The following is an 18054-nucleotide window of genomic DNA, read 5'->3' as shown; positions in this document are numbered from 1 at the left end:
TTATGCGTTCTGTTAATCTACGACCTGTCCTGATCCCCGTGGTTTTCCCAGATGTCAGACAATTGACTAAATTTATGTTCAAGGTATGTTCTTGACTTTCTTTACACGATCGATATTTTCTTTATTTCTTACAAAGCGGGTTATTATAATAAAAGAATGCACGATCTCAAAGTCTTCCGTGGTATATGCATAGATCGTGTCCATTACAGAGACCCTTCTCCATCGTTAGGTAGTTCGGCAATCAGTTTTTAAATGTCATGACTTGTATTATTTTCAATTAATATTTCTGTCTAAAACAAACATTATTTTGTGGAAATGAAAATAAAGTTCACATTAAAGCGTCTTTCAGGATTGAAAAACAGAGATTTAGTTAGGGGATACATGTATTTAAGGGAAGTAGTAGACGGGCGAAGTTAATAACGGATCCAAGATTTTGAGTGAGAGTTGTTGTATACAACATCAGACCCCACGAAAATACTCAAGCAATCACTTAGTTAAGTTTTTTTTTATTTCAAAAACATGCTATTGCTTAAATCATTGATAGTTTAAATTAAATGTTCATTTTTTCTATAACAATGTATTTATAGCTAAATTATATTATGGTTAGTACGAAGTATTTTTCGGCAGTACTTATTTTAGTCACGCAAATATGATATTATTTATTTAAGCACAATATAGCGAACTTAATTAAGTGATTGCCAAAGTATGTTTCTTTTTTCCTATACTTCGTTTTCTGTTAAATTCAGAATTGTTGTATTTTGATCCATGAAATAGTCATATATGATTCTGATATAGATGAAAAGTCAACACTGAGGGCAAGCACAAGCATTCCAAATGAAAGACTTAGCAAAGCAATATTTTTCTTCGTGAAACTGGGGCCAGATCTTCTAAATATGATGTTGCTTTTTTACCTAGTCCGGATTCAAACAGATGAAATATGAACATTCGAATAACATTTTAGTTTTCACGTGTGAATATTATTGTTTGTGTTTTGAAACGTATTCATTTTAAATATCTACTTCTTCGCGGAAAATCTGCATATAAGATAAGATTAAATGTTTATTTCCAGATTATGCCGGTTGTTTTGTTACTAAGTAAGTGCACGCTTTATTTACACGACGTTAAAGAAATATAGACTGCGTCACTGTGTATTAACCAGTTACGAGGAGTGCGATATGCGGATTTTCAAGAACGTTGGTTAGATGGTTTTCGAGATTCGTAAATTTTGAATGTACATTACCGCAGCTCATTACGCTTTTACAAGTATTAAAGATAAATAAATGTTTCTTCAGAATGTAACCAAGCTAATATAAAATGGTGGTACTACTAAAGCCTTCGCATAGTTTTGTTTTTGGCAAATACTGTCCTCATTTTCTTTACAACATACGTTAAATACATTTGTGTATTTATATTTGTCGTAGACAGACGTAATTACGAATTTAAGCACATCCGTACCACACTGGATAACCGGCTATCCTGACGCCCGCTGGACAAAAAAAAAACGCTGGAAAAGTAACTCCGTTGTAATTAGGTAGGTAAAGTTTTTCATTATTTTCTATTGATAAGAAGCCAATTCTTGCAACTCAACTTGACAGTATTGTTAAGGAATGAACATGGCTTACATTTACAATTCTGGGCTGAAAACGATTGTTATGTTTTAAGAAATTCCCTAACAATTTCTTCAGCTTGAAAAAAAAAACAACAACGAACAAAAATCCGAAGTTTTGCGCAAATGTCTTTGTTCATGAACAGTCTGTGAAAACTTTTATCATCTGGTTAAACAGATGTGTCGTATGAAATTTCCGGGTTCTACATTCTTTGTGAAAAACTATATTAGCTGTTAAACAGATATGGGTGAAAAAGTATGTCTGTCGAAAACGGTCGCTAGATTTGCAAAAGGCAGTCGTTCAAGTCAGCTGTTGGCTATCGAGAATACAGGTGTATGCAAGTTTAAAAAAACATTATATGCCCCACCGTATCTCTTCTTCATGTATATTTCGTAATCTGTCTGTGTTTTTACAATGTTTTTCTTCTATCATTTGTGTAAAGGTGTATACTTGCAGTCTGTAAACCATGTATGGTTCTTATTACAATGACGAGTAATTCTGGTTGGTTTCATTATCATTCGTTTAGGGGCTAAAAGTTTGCTTAGTTCCGTCCGTCCTTTCGTCTGCCTGCAGTGTCTTGTACGGGCTGTGACTGAACATGCATGGACCGACTTTCAAGTATTAAACGTATATGCGAGTCCCACACACAAAGGAGGCTTATCACATGTAGGATTCAAAATCTGTTACATATGACTTTATATAAGTAATTTGTGTCGGACTGGAAATTTCTACATGTATGGACCGGTTTTCATCTACATGTATATTCACGTTATTCCATAGGTTTATAAATCAATGTTTCATGTCCGGAGTATGACTTTATTTCGTTTACGTCGTGTTTGGCGACCTGTGGTTTTCCACTTTTTTTTATTTCATTATTCCTTGAGAAATTTTGAAATATGTTACACAAACGTTTACTACAGCAATTGATCTTGGACATACAAGAGCCAGCACTCTTGCTTGAAGGTGAAGGTCGTACATTCGGCTCCGGCCTCTTAGCAACGATTCGTGTTCGGTGCGTAATTTTTACACAGTATGGTCCATGTATATTGAAATATTTGTATATCATTATTTACTCAAACGGATACCACAGTAAGACTCAGGAAGGTCAAGGTTGTATTTGGGATTAATGTTTATAATATAGTGTTGTATAGCAGAATCTTTATTTTCATACCTAATCCTTTTGAAGGTTTTATTTGATATCTGACTTTTTATTGCATGGGAATTTCACTTGTTTTATATGGCCTTTTCATGTTCTTAATCAGTATTAAGTAGCTGAGTTACAAGTTGCTAGACAATGATATTATGGGTTTAGTATGTTGTTCGCGTTATACATGAGTTCTAATTTCGAAATCAATTCAATAGATGTAAGGTTGAGAATACCCCTGACAAGAATTTATAGAATTCTTAGGAAAGTGTGATAGCCTGATCAGGGTGGTCAACCCAGAGGACTTTTTGATATCGTGTTTACTCGATTCAGGTAAAAATTCTGCTTCTAATTTTCTTATTACCGGACAGATTGAAATGAAATGACAAGCGTCGATGACAGGAAAATGGGCGCTTTCCACGCCACAAAGCGTTCGTCAGATATTCTTAATTTATACTTTTTTTCATACAATTCGCCCAAATGCTTTTCACGGGCCATATGTGTAGCTAACGTATAAACTGGAATTTGGGCGAAATATTTGAAGTTTATTTTATTAAAATCCATCAAGTAACAAGAAAATTACAAGTAAAAATGTTACATGACTCGAGCGATTTTACCTGCGTGTACGATACCGAAAATACACGAAGGCTGATATCCGGAACCATTTGAAGATGGCTCAAGATTTATACTCACAACCTTACAACCATCATCATTATACTTATAAATCCTGACAGGTGCAGATAAGTTGCAGAGACATATTTAGTGGAACGGGATTCGGGTACAATATCCAAGCTCTCTATGCTCACTATAAAGCACAAGTACAAACGAATCCTTTCTTCGTGTGCGGAACCCGTCCTTGACCTCTAATTGAGTGTGGGACACTTTGAAGCATCTAAGATATCCCAGTAACCGCTACTAAGGTTTGAACTACGGACCTTCACATTGACAGTCTAGCTTAGTATCACTTAACAACTGAGCCACATGAATCCGTGAATCTTTGTATACCTGAATACACTAACAGTCTGTGTATTGTGGTAGCATACAATAATACCATGTACGCGTAAAACATGTATTTTTTTTTATACTAAATGATATTATATGTGTGAAACAACGTAGATCTACAATCCCTAGCGTTGAACAAAATAACATCACAATATCTTGTTAACAGAAAGAGCAAATACGTGCACTGCACATAATAAGGACAGAACTCTTGTGACGTATAAATCGTATAAACAAGTAGTAGAGAGTTCCGATACACTAATAAATGTTGATTAAAGCTGCATATTGCTAGATTCATTAACGACATAGATTAAATGCTGAATTCTTCAAACAATACTAGTATTTAAAGGACTGACAACCATGAGCAATGATTTGCACTTACAAATACCAAGGTGAAAACACTTTCAATAGTAGCCCGGAAGGGCACCTAAATGGGTTTTCCTTCACCTTCGAAAGCTGGATCAGTCACAATATGTCCTGAATTGTGTCGATGTGACTGTATGACTGTAAGCCCAACAAGAAAGCTATATAGTTTGCTTTCGCATGGCAACAAATTAAAATTCAGCCAGTGTGTTACAGTTTTTACAAAGTCTCTTGAAATTAAAGTGCATGTTTTTAATTCATCACGTTATCGTGGAACGACTGCCAATAATACTTTTTACATACAAAGGTATTCAAAATCATCGTAGTTAATGGATAGTCTATAAATGTTAACAGTCGAGTTCAGCGTCAGCACAAGCGGCCGTTTTCGACAGTCATTTTTTTCTCACCTATACCTGTTTAGAGGGCTAATATATTTTTTTTTTCAGAAAGAACGTAGAACCCGGAAATTTTACACAGCTGCTCCGAAAGGACATGTCTGTTAAACAAGATGATACAAGTTTTCATAGATTGTTCATGAACAAAGACATTTGTGCAAAACTTTGGATTTTTGCTTCATTTTTTCAGACTGAAGAAATTGTTAGGGAATTTATAGAAAGATAACGATCGTTTTCAGCCCAAAATTTGTAAATGTAAGCCATGTCCATGTCGTAAAAAACTGTCAAGTTGATTTTCAAGAATTGGCTGTATCAATAAAAATAAATGAAAAACTTTACCTACCTATTTACAGCGGGGTTACTTTTCCAGCGGGGTTTTTTGTTCAGCGGGCGTCAAGATAGCCGGTTATCCAGTGTGCGTATATTCTATACACTATATTTTGGAAGCAGGGTAGATCTACACTTCGAATTTTGGCCCCCGTCAATATTTGTAATAATTAGAACCTCGTGATTTTGGATGTCTGTAAATTAAAGTGAGAGATAATTGGAAATCCTTTAGAAAATTTAAACAGCTGATACATGTAAAATTCTGAGCTTTGTATGAATCGATGAGTCACCTTGGTGCGGGAAATTAAAATCATAGAAGGGTTCCATGCTTGTTGATTGTTACTCAGGAACATTTTTGCTGTTTTGTGAAAAAAACGAGATGGATGGGCCTCTATTTCATTATTGATATCATGTAGTTCAGTAGGGACTATTAAATTGAGAAATGCCATAAAACTGGACAATTGTTTCTGCAACCGGATCATTGTAGGCTGTTCAAAAAGTGTAAAATTGATGATTTTGGCATGCTATTTTTAATTGCTGGTGTAAAACTTTCGTTTTGATAACTTTCTGTAATCTTGTATGTGAGTCCTGATCTTGTCATTAATTGAAAGCACAAAACATGCGCATAATTTATGAAATGGCCACCCTGACTCTGCTCATTAGGGAAGTGCAATATAACGACTCGCTACATGTAAGCATGGCCGTGCCAAAAATTTTCGAATCTAAAAGTGTACCCTGCTACCTACACATTTATTAGGTGAGATACGGTTACCTGATCAAGTAACATGTTTACATAACAAGGGACGCAATGCAGACTTATATGGGGTATTTAAATGAAATACTTCCTGGTTAACATGTTTTTCGTGGAAATGAATTTTAAGGACACGTACTGTTTAGCATTAAAAGTGGATTATTTTAGAAATATCGGATAAAATATATGTTTACTTGTATCGAGGATGTAATCTATAAAACGACACTGGTGATAAAGCAAAACTAGACTAACGATTTAATGAAGAAATACATTCGCAGTGTGCCTTGTGGGTCGTCTATTTTAAACGGATTATTTAGCGGAATGTAATAAATCTACACATATGGACGTCAATCTACAATCAAAATTAATTAAGGTTACATATAATATACCATAAGCTGCTTCGACAAATTACAACTCAGACGTTATTGATTTTAGTGAAATATGTCAAACAACTATTGCGAATGTTGTTGTTCATCTGCGGAAGATACAGAGACGTAACCCAAGGTTGTAATAAAGATGAAAGACAAGCCATTACCCAACAGCCGAAGAAATACACCAACGGGACAAATGAGCCCAGACAGTAAAACTTGTTTTATTCTATTTAGTTTATTACAATATTTATTTGACAGATGTTAAAGCAACAAAATGCTTTAAAAGTATAATTAATAAAAGTGTTTTTGCAACAGTTTATTCATGTAATTAAGCTTTGTTTGAATTCAAATATATGTGCATATATATAATAATATAGCATATTACAATAAGTACACATATGTTTAATGGAGACCTTGTTTCACCAGTATTGTATTTGTAGGCAGGGAATGTGTGATCTTAGAAGGGGTGATACTGATATATTAACTCAGCAGCAGTTACAAGATCTTCAATCGAGATTAAAACAACAAGAAGAAAGGTAATAATCAATTGGTTTTACTTTAATCTTTCTCGTTTTAGATTTAGTAACACATATGTATATAAGGACAACTATGTTGACCATAAAGATACACAGCGTCAGCCAATTGCAATCCGTGTGTGAACTAAGAGACACATATATTCACTATAACAAGACAATATACTGTTTGAAGGAACCAGGCCTGTAGAAGGGTCACTTTTCTTTTCTTATAAATTTTAAATGTATCAATCGATTTTCGTATATCTCTTCTCAAACATTCATCAAAACAAGACAATAATCCTGTTGGAGTCCATGACCTCTAGCTCAATGGTTAATATTTCAAATATACTTTACCAACCCTCCCGACTTTTTTTTTGCCCAAAAACTTCATTTTCATGGGGACTGGGGGTGGGGGTGGGGGTAAAATAAGACTATCTAAAAAAAACTATACATTATAGATGATATTGAGTCTGGTAGTACATTGCAGTATTATTGTAGTAAATTGCAGTCAGAAACTTAAGAACATTTCGTTTTTAGTAACATTTTGATAGTATTGCAAGTTAACCTTCTCCAGCTTAGCAACCCAAACTTTAAAAGCGTCCGACGCCAATGACAGTTGCCTCTTTTCTCATTTCGACATTATTTCTTCCAAAATACATCCTGGAGGACCTACAGAATTATTTTGAGTCACTTATATTTCAGTAACGAATATTATATCAAATAATATACACTCATTTCTTTAAAATGTGTATAAATTTGTAGATTATTGAATTGCATGCTATGTAGCGTTCGTATCAAATTCCTATTGTAGATATAAAAAAGAAATAGACAAGCGTGATTTAGACATGAACGAACTTAAAAAGGAAATCGACAGCCTTAAAAGTAAAAATAATGAGCTTCTTACAAGGTGAGTAGAGTTTGTTTGTTTTAAACTAACTTCATTTGTTTGAATTTACCAATGTATAATTTCTTACCAAACATGAGTTATTTTTACCGTGACTCGTATGTTAAAGTTTCGGTTTCTTTTTCTGCTTTCTTCTATTAAGTAATAATCAATCCTATCCAGTGTTGTATACTAAATTCGTCCAGCGGTTGTCGCAACAACAAACTCAACATCCAGTAAAATACAACTTGACGTGTTGATTAAATATTTAACATGAAACAACCACGTCTAATCTAACAATTCGCAGGAAATGCTCCAAATTAGTAGCCAATATAGTTATTATGTAATCGGTACCACAGTTTTAAGGCGTTTTAGCATGTTATAATTATATATGTATTATTTTCAGTTACCAATATATCGGTGACCGAGCGGTATTGTATTCCGTTCCCTGCCTGCTTTTCGCTTTTCGCGTGTGTGTAATTCCTAGGGTTTCGTATTTGTTCATTCATAGCTACGTTAAATATCGATCGCTTCGAATATGAATCATATCAATTAATTCATCTTCAACATTTTTCACAAATTTCAGAAAATAAACATGTTAAAATATCTAGACACAATATACATATATAATGAACTGTTTTATGAAACTGACTTTCTCCTGGTATTTCAAAAGACGGAAGTTTCATTTACTAAGTTTTACAGCGGTTTTATATGAATTACTTCACTTTATATGTAAAGCCTAGTTATAGAAACTCAAGGCAGAGTATTTAGAATTGAACAATCATTAACGTATGTGCCGTATAATGACTCCACAGACATTCATCATTGAATCTACCGGTTTCTGTCAATTTTAAGAATATTTTTTTTTTGTTTTTGATGGGTTTAACGTCGCACCGACACAATTACAGGTCATATGGCGACTTTCAAGCTTTGATGGTGGTGCCCCTTTGTGCATTATTTCATCACGGGCGTGCACCTGGGTAGAACAACCGACCTTCTGTAAGCCAGTTGGATGGCTTCCTCACATGAAAACCTCTACGCCCCGAGTGAGGGTCGAACCCACATGCTCTTCTTGAACAGACAACTGTTCATCTAACGATGACCGGAGAAGGAAGCTTTTTATGCTTTTAGATTTCTAATTCACTGACTAAACAGACAAAACAAGCCTGCATATACATGGTAAATAATTCATGAATAAACAAATATACTGCTATGACATACCTTGGCTTCAAACAGAGTCCAAAAATATCAGTTGTTGACTTGCAAATCTTTTTTAACGTGTAAACATTAGGGTAAGTGCGAGGTCGCTTGCCCCAAACGCTTTTTAAACCCCCACCCCCGTCTCCCCCGCCGTTTCCGTTATATAGGTTACTGACCGTTCCAAGGCGGTGCCCCTCTTTCCAAGTTGATTTAGTTTATTGTCAATTTCGTATTATATTATTTTGTATGTTGGTGGAATTACTTACCATATTACCCCGACCAGCCCCCTCTTTTTACACCCCTTCTCCTTCTTACTTCTATTGAGGTAAAGTTACTGTACCAACCATACATGCTCCCACCTGGTGTTTTTGCCACCGGCCGTCCTTCAGTGATGCCCACTATGTTTATTTTGTTTGTTCGTTTTGTCCAACTTATCTGTAAATGTTTTTCTTTTTTTTTGTTATAGTGCTCGCGCGTGCTTGTGTATGTATACATGTATGTATGTGTGTTTGCGCGCGCGTGTGTGCGTTTGCGTGTATTTTGTGTGCAATCATGCTTACACTGCTGTGGTTTATGGTCTATGAAGGTTACGTTTTAAGAGCCTGGCTTTCCTTTTGTAATTTTTCATTCCATTAACACTACCAACTTTCCTGTATTCTATCCATATTCCTGTATCTTGCATATAATGAAAATGTACTTGTTGGGTTTTAAAGCAACCCTTCTACTATATCTTTCAACCACGGTTTCTATTTGTGACGGACCTACTTTGCGATGTATGGCTTTGGTTATGTTGCTATGCTCTGTGCTTCCTGAAAATCCACACTTACCTTTTTAAGCGCATTGTAATCTCTAAAAACGGTTTGAAACATTAGAATGATACTCTAATCCATCTTCCCACAAATTATCTGTTAAAACCCATTATGTCAAAGTGATAACCAAATAAGTATAGTTATCAGGCAATTAAAATAACACGTAAACATAGATATCTTTATTTAAACAGATTAAGTGCAACAGCAAGCGCCAAACTTACTGACGACAATCCAAACATAGCAGATCTGAGCGACATGAACCGTCCAACAAAGTTATCAGAGCAATTTTCAGAGTTACATGATAATGAGTGGACCGATGCAATTGGTGCACTTACGAAAACAGAGAAAGGAAACAAACCGGAAGGAGAGGCATGCAAGCTCCTGCTTGATGTACTGACGGTAAGTGTTATGTGAAATAGTTTTAAATTTTTCTAGACCACCCAAATTATTGATAAAACATTAACTACTGAATTTTACAGCATTGTTTTTGTTTAGATATAGTACTAGAGAGCAAACAATGACAAGAATAATAATCCTACCAGGTATTTATATATGCACCTATGTGATACCAGTTATACGGAACAATGAACTAACTGTATGGTTAAAAACTTGTTGATCTTTTTTAAATTTTATATAAGACAGATTTTATATGATGTGTCATATGGTTAACATAACATTATATCTAAACATCAGCTTACATGCTTGATCTGAATTTATATTATTAGACCTATATATAAACGATCACCATTAGCTTTTTATTCATTATTTAAAATTTGAGCTACTGTCTCTAAAGAAGCAAAATTAAAATATGCTGATATACTTGTTCGGAGTATCAAAGCAGACAGACCAGATACAAGAGAAGTTCAAATGTGCAAATGTAAGTTTGATATGTCTGATTATTTCATAGTTTTTAATATTGTAACCCTGTTAACTGTATCACCATTATGTCTTTACAGACAATCTATTCAGCATGTTATAAAAAGTCAAAGGAAAGTCTGCAGGAATTGACAAAAGTGCTCTCATCTTTTAACGGGGTAAATTCTATGACTATACGTTATAAATTTGTCCTACTGACAAATTTTTCGTAATATATAAACATTATTTTAAAGGAGTAAATCGCTGATATGATAATTACTGCAACGCTTAGATAAGTTGCCCCCCTTTACCGTATCACGAAAAGAAGATACAATGGCAAGCTTGTACAAAGGTAGCACGATTTATAATTTAAGAACATGTTACATAATAATTGAACTTTTTTCTTGTTAGTAGAGTATTTTCGTTTATCTTTTGCAGGTTGAAGTTCCTTCAAAAGTAGTTCTGAAGGCATTGAAAGACGACAGAAAAAAGAATTACAGCTATACGATCAATAAAGTTAGTGAGGTAGGAATGGTTTGATATTTCAATTTTATTTTACTTCTTATTACATTTTGTATTGTACTGTATTATATCATTTATAAAGAGTGAAAATATGTGTAAGAACAATATCTAACACACTAACAACATTTCAACAAATAAATTTAGAAATATATTTAGTAAGCAGTACTATGTGAATCATCTTATATCTAGTGGGTACATTTTGTTAATGGCAAAATATATAATATTGTGTTAGAAATGTAATACATTAATCCATTCTTCTCGACTTGACCTGGCATTGTTCTATATTTTGCAAAATATCTATATGTATCACTGTTTAAGTATGCGTACATGTATACTTCAGGAGGTAAAACCTTCGTTACAAGGCATAATCACAGAGAAAGATTCATGTTTCATCACAAATTACATTGACAAATGCATAACATTGTGTTGGCTTATGGCCATTCAGGATCCTCCCGTGTATATAGATGTCGAGACGCAGCGGCATGATGCAGGACTAGATACAGATAGATACAAACATTATACCCAGTCTGGAACAGCCATCGATTACATAGTTTGGCCTGTATTATATCTACATGAAGGAGGAAATCTACTGAGCAAAGGTATTGCGCAGGGAAAGAAGAGTGATCCTGATTTTGATGCAAATACTGATCCAGGAACAGATACCACTGATACACATTTTTGAAACTCTTGTAGGCAATTTACGAATCGCAAAGCGTACACCAGTATGCATACTGATGGTATCCATCAGAACATGTGGACGCATATCAATATCGAAACAGGATAAACATATAGTCAAATACACATGCTGACTTTTAGAGTTGGCTTGTATTATAACTGTATGAGGGAGAAAGCATAGTGAACATTGGGATTTAGAAGGAAAGGTCTAAATATGCAATATATAATATGTTCACATATCTACTCTGAAAATCTGATAAGTAGATATGGTATATTCACTGTTTTTTTTATATTTTATAAGCATTTTGTCCAAACGCATCATTATACAGCATCATTTAAGTCAGTTCTGCACATCTGATTAGCCGGAAGTGACGAAGAACTGTCATTTGCTCGAAGACCTAAAATAATGTCTGGTAGCTATTATAAAGATAGCTTGTTAGTAGCATCAAGTGTATATAGTGTTAAAAGTCAGCACTTCTGTCTTTCATAAGTTTTCTTTTGACAATAGACTGGTTTGGATGTAAATTAATTAAAAACGATTACATACAATTAATGTAAGGACTCAAATTGATATTTGGCGAAATATGAAATAAAGCATAAGGTTCTACACAGTTTATGCCATATAACTGAAAATAAGTAAACTTACAATTAGGAAAATATCTACATTGTCTTTTATTTTTTTTGTTCGCGAAAATGTCTTCAAATGTGGGATCTTCCCGTAAATGTCCATTGTGAAAAGTGATCGAATATTTTCATATCGATATATCATAGAGGTCACTGATAAGGTTATTATGCAAAAGCTAAAACAGTTATTGTGTTTTTCAAAAGACGTTTCTTTATAGCCTTTGACGATACTCTATCAAATTGCATTTTTATGCCCCCACTTTTTTTGTGTGTGTGGGGGGGGGGGGGCATATAGATTTGCCCTTGTTGGTCCGTCCGTCCTTCCGATAATGTTGTGTCGCGCGTAGCTCCAAAAGTATTTGACACAGAGTCACAAAACTTTACAGGAATGTTGGTCAGCATGTGTAGTTGTGCACCTGGGGTTTCGCGTCCGGATTCATTCAGTCGTGTAGGAGTTATGGCCCCTGACTGTAAAAATTTGTCATTTTAATGTTGTGTCGCGCCCAGCTCCAAAAGTATTTGACCTAGAGTCACAAAACTTTACAGGAATGTTGGTCAGCATGTGTAGTTGTGCACCTGGGGTTTTGCGTCTGGATTCATTCAGTTGTGTAGTAGTTATGGCCCCTGACTTAGTAAAAAAATGATCATTTTAATGTTGTGTCACACGTAGCTCCAAAAGTATTTGACCTAGAGTTACCAAAGTTTACAGGATTGTTGGTCAGCATGTGCAGTTGTGCACCTAGGGTTTCGCATCTGGATTCTTCAGTCATGTAGGAGTTATGGCCCCTGACTTAGTTAAAAATTGGTCATTTTAATGTTGTGTCGCAATTAGCTCCAAAAGTATTTGACCTAGAGTCACCAAAGTTTACAGGAATGTTGGTCAGCGTGTGCAGTTGTGCACCTGGGGTTTCGCGTCCGGATTCATTCAGTCTTGTAGGAGTTATGGCCCCTAACTTAGTTAAAAATTGGTTATTTTAATGTTGTGCGTCGCATAGCTCTAAAAGTATTTGACCTAGAGTCACCTAAGTTTAAAGGAATGTTGGTCAGCATTTGCGATTGTGCACCTGGGGTTTCGCGTCCGGATTCATTCAGTATTGTACGAGTTATGGCCCCTGACCTAGGAAAAAATGTGTGTCCTTTGTCATGTAGTGGGGCATCTGTGTCCCATGGACACATTTCTAGTTTAAATTTATGACCATCTGATATGAACTAATCATATCAGACATAATCAACATTGAGCGAATAAGGTCTTGTTACAGTACCGGTATGCATATAGTTTTTAAAGGTATGTCTGTATGTAACATATTTTGTTATTTTCTTCTCAGAGTTGCTAATAGTAGTGTAACTGAAATAACCCGGAATGTGTTTAATCTAGTCATGTATTTACTACTACTTACATTGGATATTTATGCTTCTTATGTTTTATATTTGAACTGCTTGTTTCTAATCAAATTTGTCATTACATTTGTCTTACAAACAGGTGAAAATACTACTATACAGCTTTAATTCAAATCTCACAAAACATTTGACTGATTAAGAGAGCATGCGACCCGAACTTAAACTAGGGCCAGGTATACGACGGATGCCGTTGATAATCATTTATTAACCACTGATGAAATGAAAGTGTGTCTAAATGTTACTTTCATTTAATTTTGGACATTATTAGAGTTAAAGATAAAAAAAGCATTGATAGAATTAGAAGAAAATGTCAATAAATTCATCGTTTCTTGGTGCGGGTGTTTATGTTGGCCTTATTTTCATAGTTTGATAATTTTATAGCTTTTCACCAGAAACTCAAAAAAATGTTGTGAAAATTTTGTTGTGGACATTCAAAACAAAACAGTGCTCTTGAGAGGTAAACTTTATTTATTTTTTGCACTATATACTTACATTAACAAAGCTCTTTGGCATTCTGCCAGTAGTATATAACTTACATTATAATGGATTTACAATAAATCGAAATCATACATCTTGTTCTCTAACGACCTTTATCAGTTTCAGTCATAAAAGTCTATACATTCTTGCACTGTTAATCAAACACATATCAATACAGATACCGGTTTTTGGAAAACTTATAGTCAAATGTCCTATTGAAATCTAATTTCAAGGCCGGTTAATTCAAGATTGGTTTTTAGCATTTTGAAATTGGCTGAATTCCGTTATAGATATTAATAGTTATTTTTTACTGAAAATATATCGGAATATCAATCATAGACTTACAAAGTCTGTTGAGATCAAATGATCTGTAATAATATTAATTTCTTCATACTGACACCGATATTTTTTTCAGAAAAACATTTTCTCTCTAGGCTCATCTCACAGAGGCAAGAGATATTGTAATTTTTTTTCAGAAAGTGGTATCAGATAGGATTGATTTTATGACCAAGTGCTTTACATTTAATGACTCTAACGACATCAATCCTTGATTCCATTGAACAGTAACTTGAAAGAAAACAAACTAAAGTGTTGTATTTTCGGTAGCCGTAAGTGTATGATAGTTATTGGACCCCGAATATTATATTATTTTGTATAATGTAGAAGGCACATTCATGTACATGCATTAGTGTAGAAGAGAGAAAAATTAATATAAACCTCAGGAAGCAAACAAATGTTCATGACTTTCTCCTTACTGCAGTAGTTGATAAAAAGATCTAGCTAGTCCGGAGAGGTACACTCTTCAACATATCGGGTTATTCACTTTTTTAATATCTATTAGTAGTAGGAGTAGAAGTATTAGCTGGGCAGATTACTGAAACAATAGTGCATTTGGTGATGCAAGCATGAAATTTGGCACGAGTACTCGTCTCAGCCTACTTTTTTCATAAAGCCAATTAGCCACTTGAAAATTCAAAATGGCGGCCATATTTCAAGAAAAAAAGGTCCGAAAAAAACTATGCAAGAAATGAACGAATATTTGATCGACCAAATACATCAATTTGTCGGAAGTATTAAAGGCATGATGATTGCAAGCAAATATAATGTGTAAGTATTTCAATAGCACAAAAAATGAAGAAATGATAATTTTATGACCCCTTCTACCATATGGCTCCGATAGGGAAGCATATAGTAGATGCTTCGTCCGCCTGACCATCTGTCCGTGTGTCCCTCAATTCTTGTCCGGAGAGTTTCTCAGCAACGACTGGTTGGAATTCAGCGTCAATTTCATAGGAAGCTCCACTATCAACAGCAGATGCGCATCGAATCTAAGTGTACACTGCTACCTTATGTAGAAACTTACGATAATTTTTGTACGACACCTGTCAGATTTACGAGAACGTTATGAGAGAGCTACGAGAAAAATTCTCGTATGTATCTTGATAAGACAGGCCCCTTATCTCGAGCCGAAAATGGTACTTTCTATGCCCAAATAGCTTACGCGTCATCATAAATGACGACTTCTTTGAAGAGACGCTTAGCTTTAGCTATGATTTAACATTCTCTTTGAAAAGTTTGTGTCCAATTATTAAAGGCAATATTGCTCATGATTTTTGTGAATGACGCCAGAGTGTGCAATATCGCAGAAATGGTCGTCCTTGATAATATTAAGCCAATCTTGTTTATAGGAAAATAAAAGCATTTTTTCCTTTCTATACAAAATGGGAATATTGAAAATCATGCAAACAAAATTCAATGACAGTGGAAATGGTGGTCAAAAAAGGGGAACACATTAAAGTTTTCAATACTTGCACATTAACGACGATTTAATCATCAAAAAATTACTTAACGATTTAATAATATATACTATACTACAGTTAGTACGTGATATGTGAACGTATCAATTAAAGTTCAACTATCATATGTATGGTTCAAGTTTACAATTCAATACTTAACACTAGCGGACACGGCGCCCCCACCCCCACCCCCCCACCCCAAAATCGCCAGAGCATAGGTATTTTGCCTTTTGTTCTATATGAAAAGGTGCAAAATATGCATTTTTTTCTCGCTCGCTACGCTCGCCTACGTATTTGTCTTTTATTCTGGCTGAAAAATATTTTTTCTCGCTCGCTACGCTTGCGTATACAATTTTCCTTTTGTTCTGGGTAAAAAATGTGCAATTTTTTTTTCTGGCTCGCTATGCTCAAATGCGTAACTTGTTTTCTGTTCTGGTGTAAAAGTATAATATATGCATTTTTCTCGCTACGCTTGCATAGGGAATTTGTCTTATGTTCTGGGTTAAAACATGGCATATTTTTTCTCGCTCGCACACTGAAAATTTAACAAAGTTTGCATGAGCTCCTATAATGCCATTTCTATGTTAAATGACCCCGGTTAACAACTCCCAATAAAATCCTCAGAAACCGGGCTAAGAAATTCCTAGATACTTACTCAAGAATAAGTCTGACAAGTCATAAAACATGCAATTATGATATTTAGCATGTAATTTGTGTTGATTTTGTCACAAAACCTGTCCTTTTTCAATGCCAAATAAATTACCTCAGAACGCTCAGAAGGCACCTGATGGATCCATATTTTTCAAACTTTTCCGGGGGGAGCATGCCCCCCGACCCCCTATAGTTACCCTACCACAAATATTTTACGCCCCCTCTAACACCAAATGCTGGATCCGCCCCTGCTTAATACCAATTATAATACACGGTGTGGTAAATCGTATCGATTACCTATAGCATGAAACTAAAATTCTTTGTTTGAACTAATTGCCAATTTTTTTTTTCCGAAACAAGGAAGTAAATCTTCTTCTACGAAAATCTACGAACATTATCGGAAATACCGCGCAACTGGTAACAATTACAGTTACTAAATAAAAAAAGATTTTGCTATAGTAGACGCAACTTGACCCCGATGGTTGACCTTTAAATTAAAATACATAATTATTGAAAAGGAGTGTACGTAAAACACGAGCTGCACGAGGGAAAAGAAATATAAATTTGTGTAAATATAAATCAGTGTACTGGAAAATTTTAACTGATCAAATGTAAGTATGTATACTTTGATATTGCACTGTATACAAACTAATTCCATATGAATATACGCGGCTACACTCAGCACCCTTGATTTCTATAATGAAATAATCGATATAAATAATCAGCATAAGGTCAACCATCGCGGTCAAGTTGCGACTACTATACATTGCAGCGCAACAACGTATTTCAACAATGACAAAGGCTATTGTAAAATTACAATTCAAAAGTACATGTACCCCTACATTTACAGATAAGGTCAATGTGCCTTGGTGGTTAGATCCTATTTTTTTCCCATACAGTGCGCAATTTCGTGTAGAACGCGTGCTTTAGGGGGCAAGGGACAGTTAATTTGAAAACTCCACAAATCTGCGCTGATACCAGTGCGAAAAAAATCATAAAAAATCCAATTTCGACAAATTCAAGGCAATTGTTGAGCGAATGTCTCGCATACACATAGCACTTCATTATGTGACATTTTCAGTCTGCCGATTCTGTTGCTTCTGTGATAAAAACGAGTAAAACGCAGGTTTCAGGACACTAAATTTTTAGACAAAAATGGCCCAAAATGCACTCCTTGCGCGACCTGTACCGTATTATCTGCAAATGACTGACCTAAAACACATGCATATTTTTAAAGCATGACGAAAATAATGGTGGGAAGAAAAGTATCTCATAACCGTTTACTTTTTCCGCAAATTTGAGCTGAAGCTGGATGGATGGAGGACCGTTTTCCAATTCGTCTGACTTCCGTTACCTCAGGTAAAGTTTTAGACCCGGCCGTCTACATGGAGCTAGGAAAATCGATACATGCACATATTTATTTTACACAATAATCACTCGTACGCAGGAATCCTTAGTTCGATAAACATCATAAATAACCAATTGAATATATATGCCTGTAAAGTCCATATGTCTATTTTATTTAAGAAACGTACCCCCGGGCCAAATGCGAAACTGGCCCCTGCCACTTTAATCACACTTCTACACTGATTAGATACATTTTGCGTGAAATAAAACGGTTTCATTCTTCAATTATGGGCGTTTTGCACCTCGAAACTGCAAGTAGATGTTTATAATGCGGACAAGAGCAAA

General features: G+C 34.9%; 1 protein-coding gene across 2 annotated transcripts; it reads left to right on the top strand.

The window, feature by feature from the left end:
* Nucleotides 1-5496: 5496 nt before the first annotated feature.
* LOC123557362 (uncharacterized) lies at nucleotides 5497-14007 on the top strand. 2 transcript variants are annotated; one of them, XM_045348797.2, is made up of 7 exons: nucleotides 5509-6166; nucleotides 6398-6493; nucleotides 7284-7379; nucleotides 9556-9763; nucleotides 10321-10398; nucleotides 10658-10744; nucleotides 11082-14007. In XM_045348797.2, the coding sequence occupies exons 1-7, from the start codon at nucleotides 6048-6050 to the stop codon at nucleotides 11421-11423; spliced, it is 1026 nt and encodes a 341-aa protein (XP_045204732.2). In that variant the 5' UTR covers nucleotides 5509-6047; the 3' UTR covers nucleotides 11424-14007. The 2 variants fall into 2 exon arrangements, with proteins under 2 accessions (XP_045204733.2, XP_045204732.2); XM_045348798.2 differs by lacking the exon at nucleotides 10321-10398 and having other exon boundaries at nucleotides 5497-6166.
* Nucleotides 14008-18054: the final 4047 nt, after the last annotated feature.

Source organism: Mercenaria mercenaria, chromosome 5, assembly GCF_021730395.1.
Source record: "Mercenaria mercenaria strain notata chromosome 5, MADL_Memer_1, whole genome shotgun sequence".
NCBI lineage: Eukaryota > Metazoa > Mollusca > Bivalvia > Venerida > Veneridae > Mercenaria > Mercenaria mercenaria.
The sequence above is the reverse complement of the archived record's forward strand: the minus strand, read 5'-3'. Positions and strand labels throughout refer to the sequence as shown.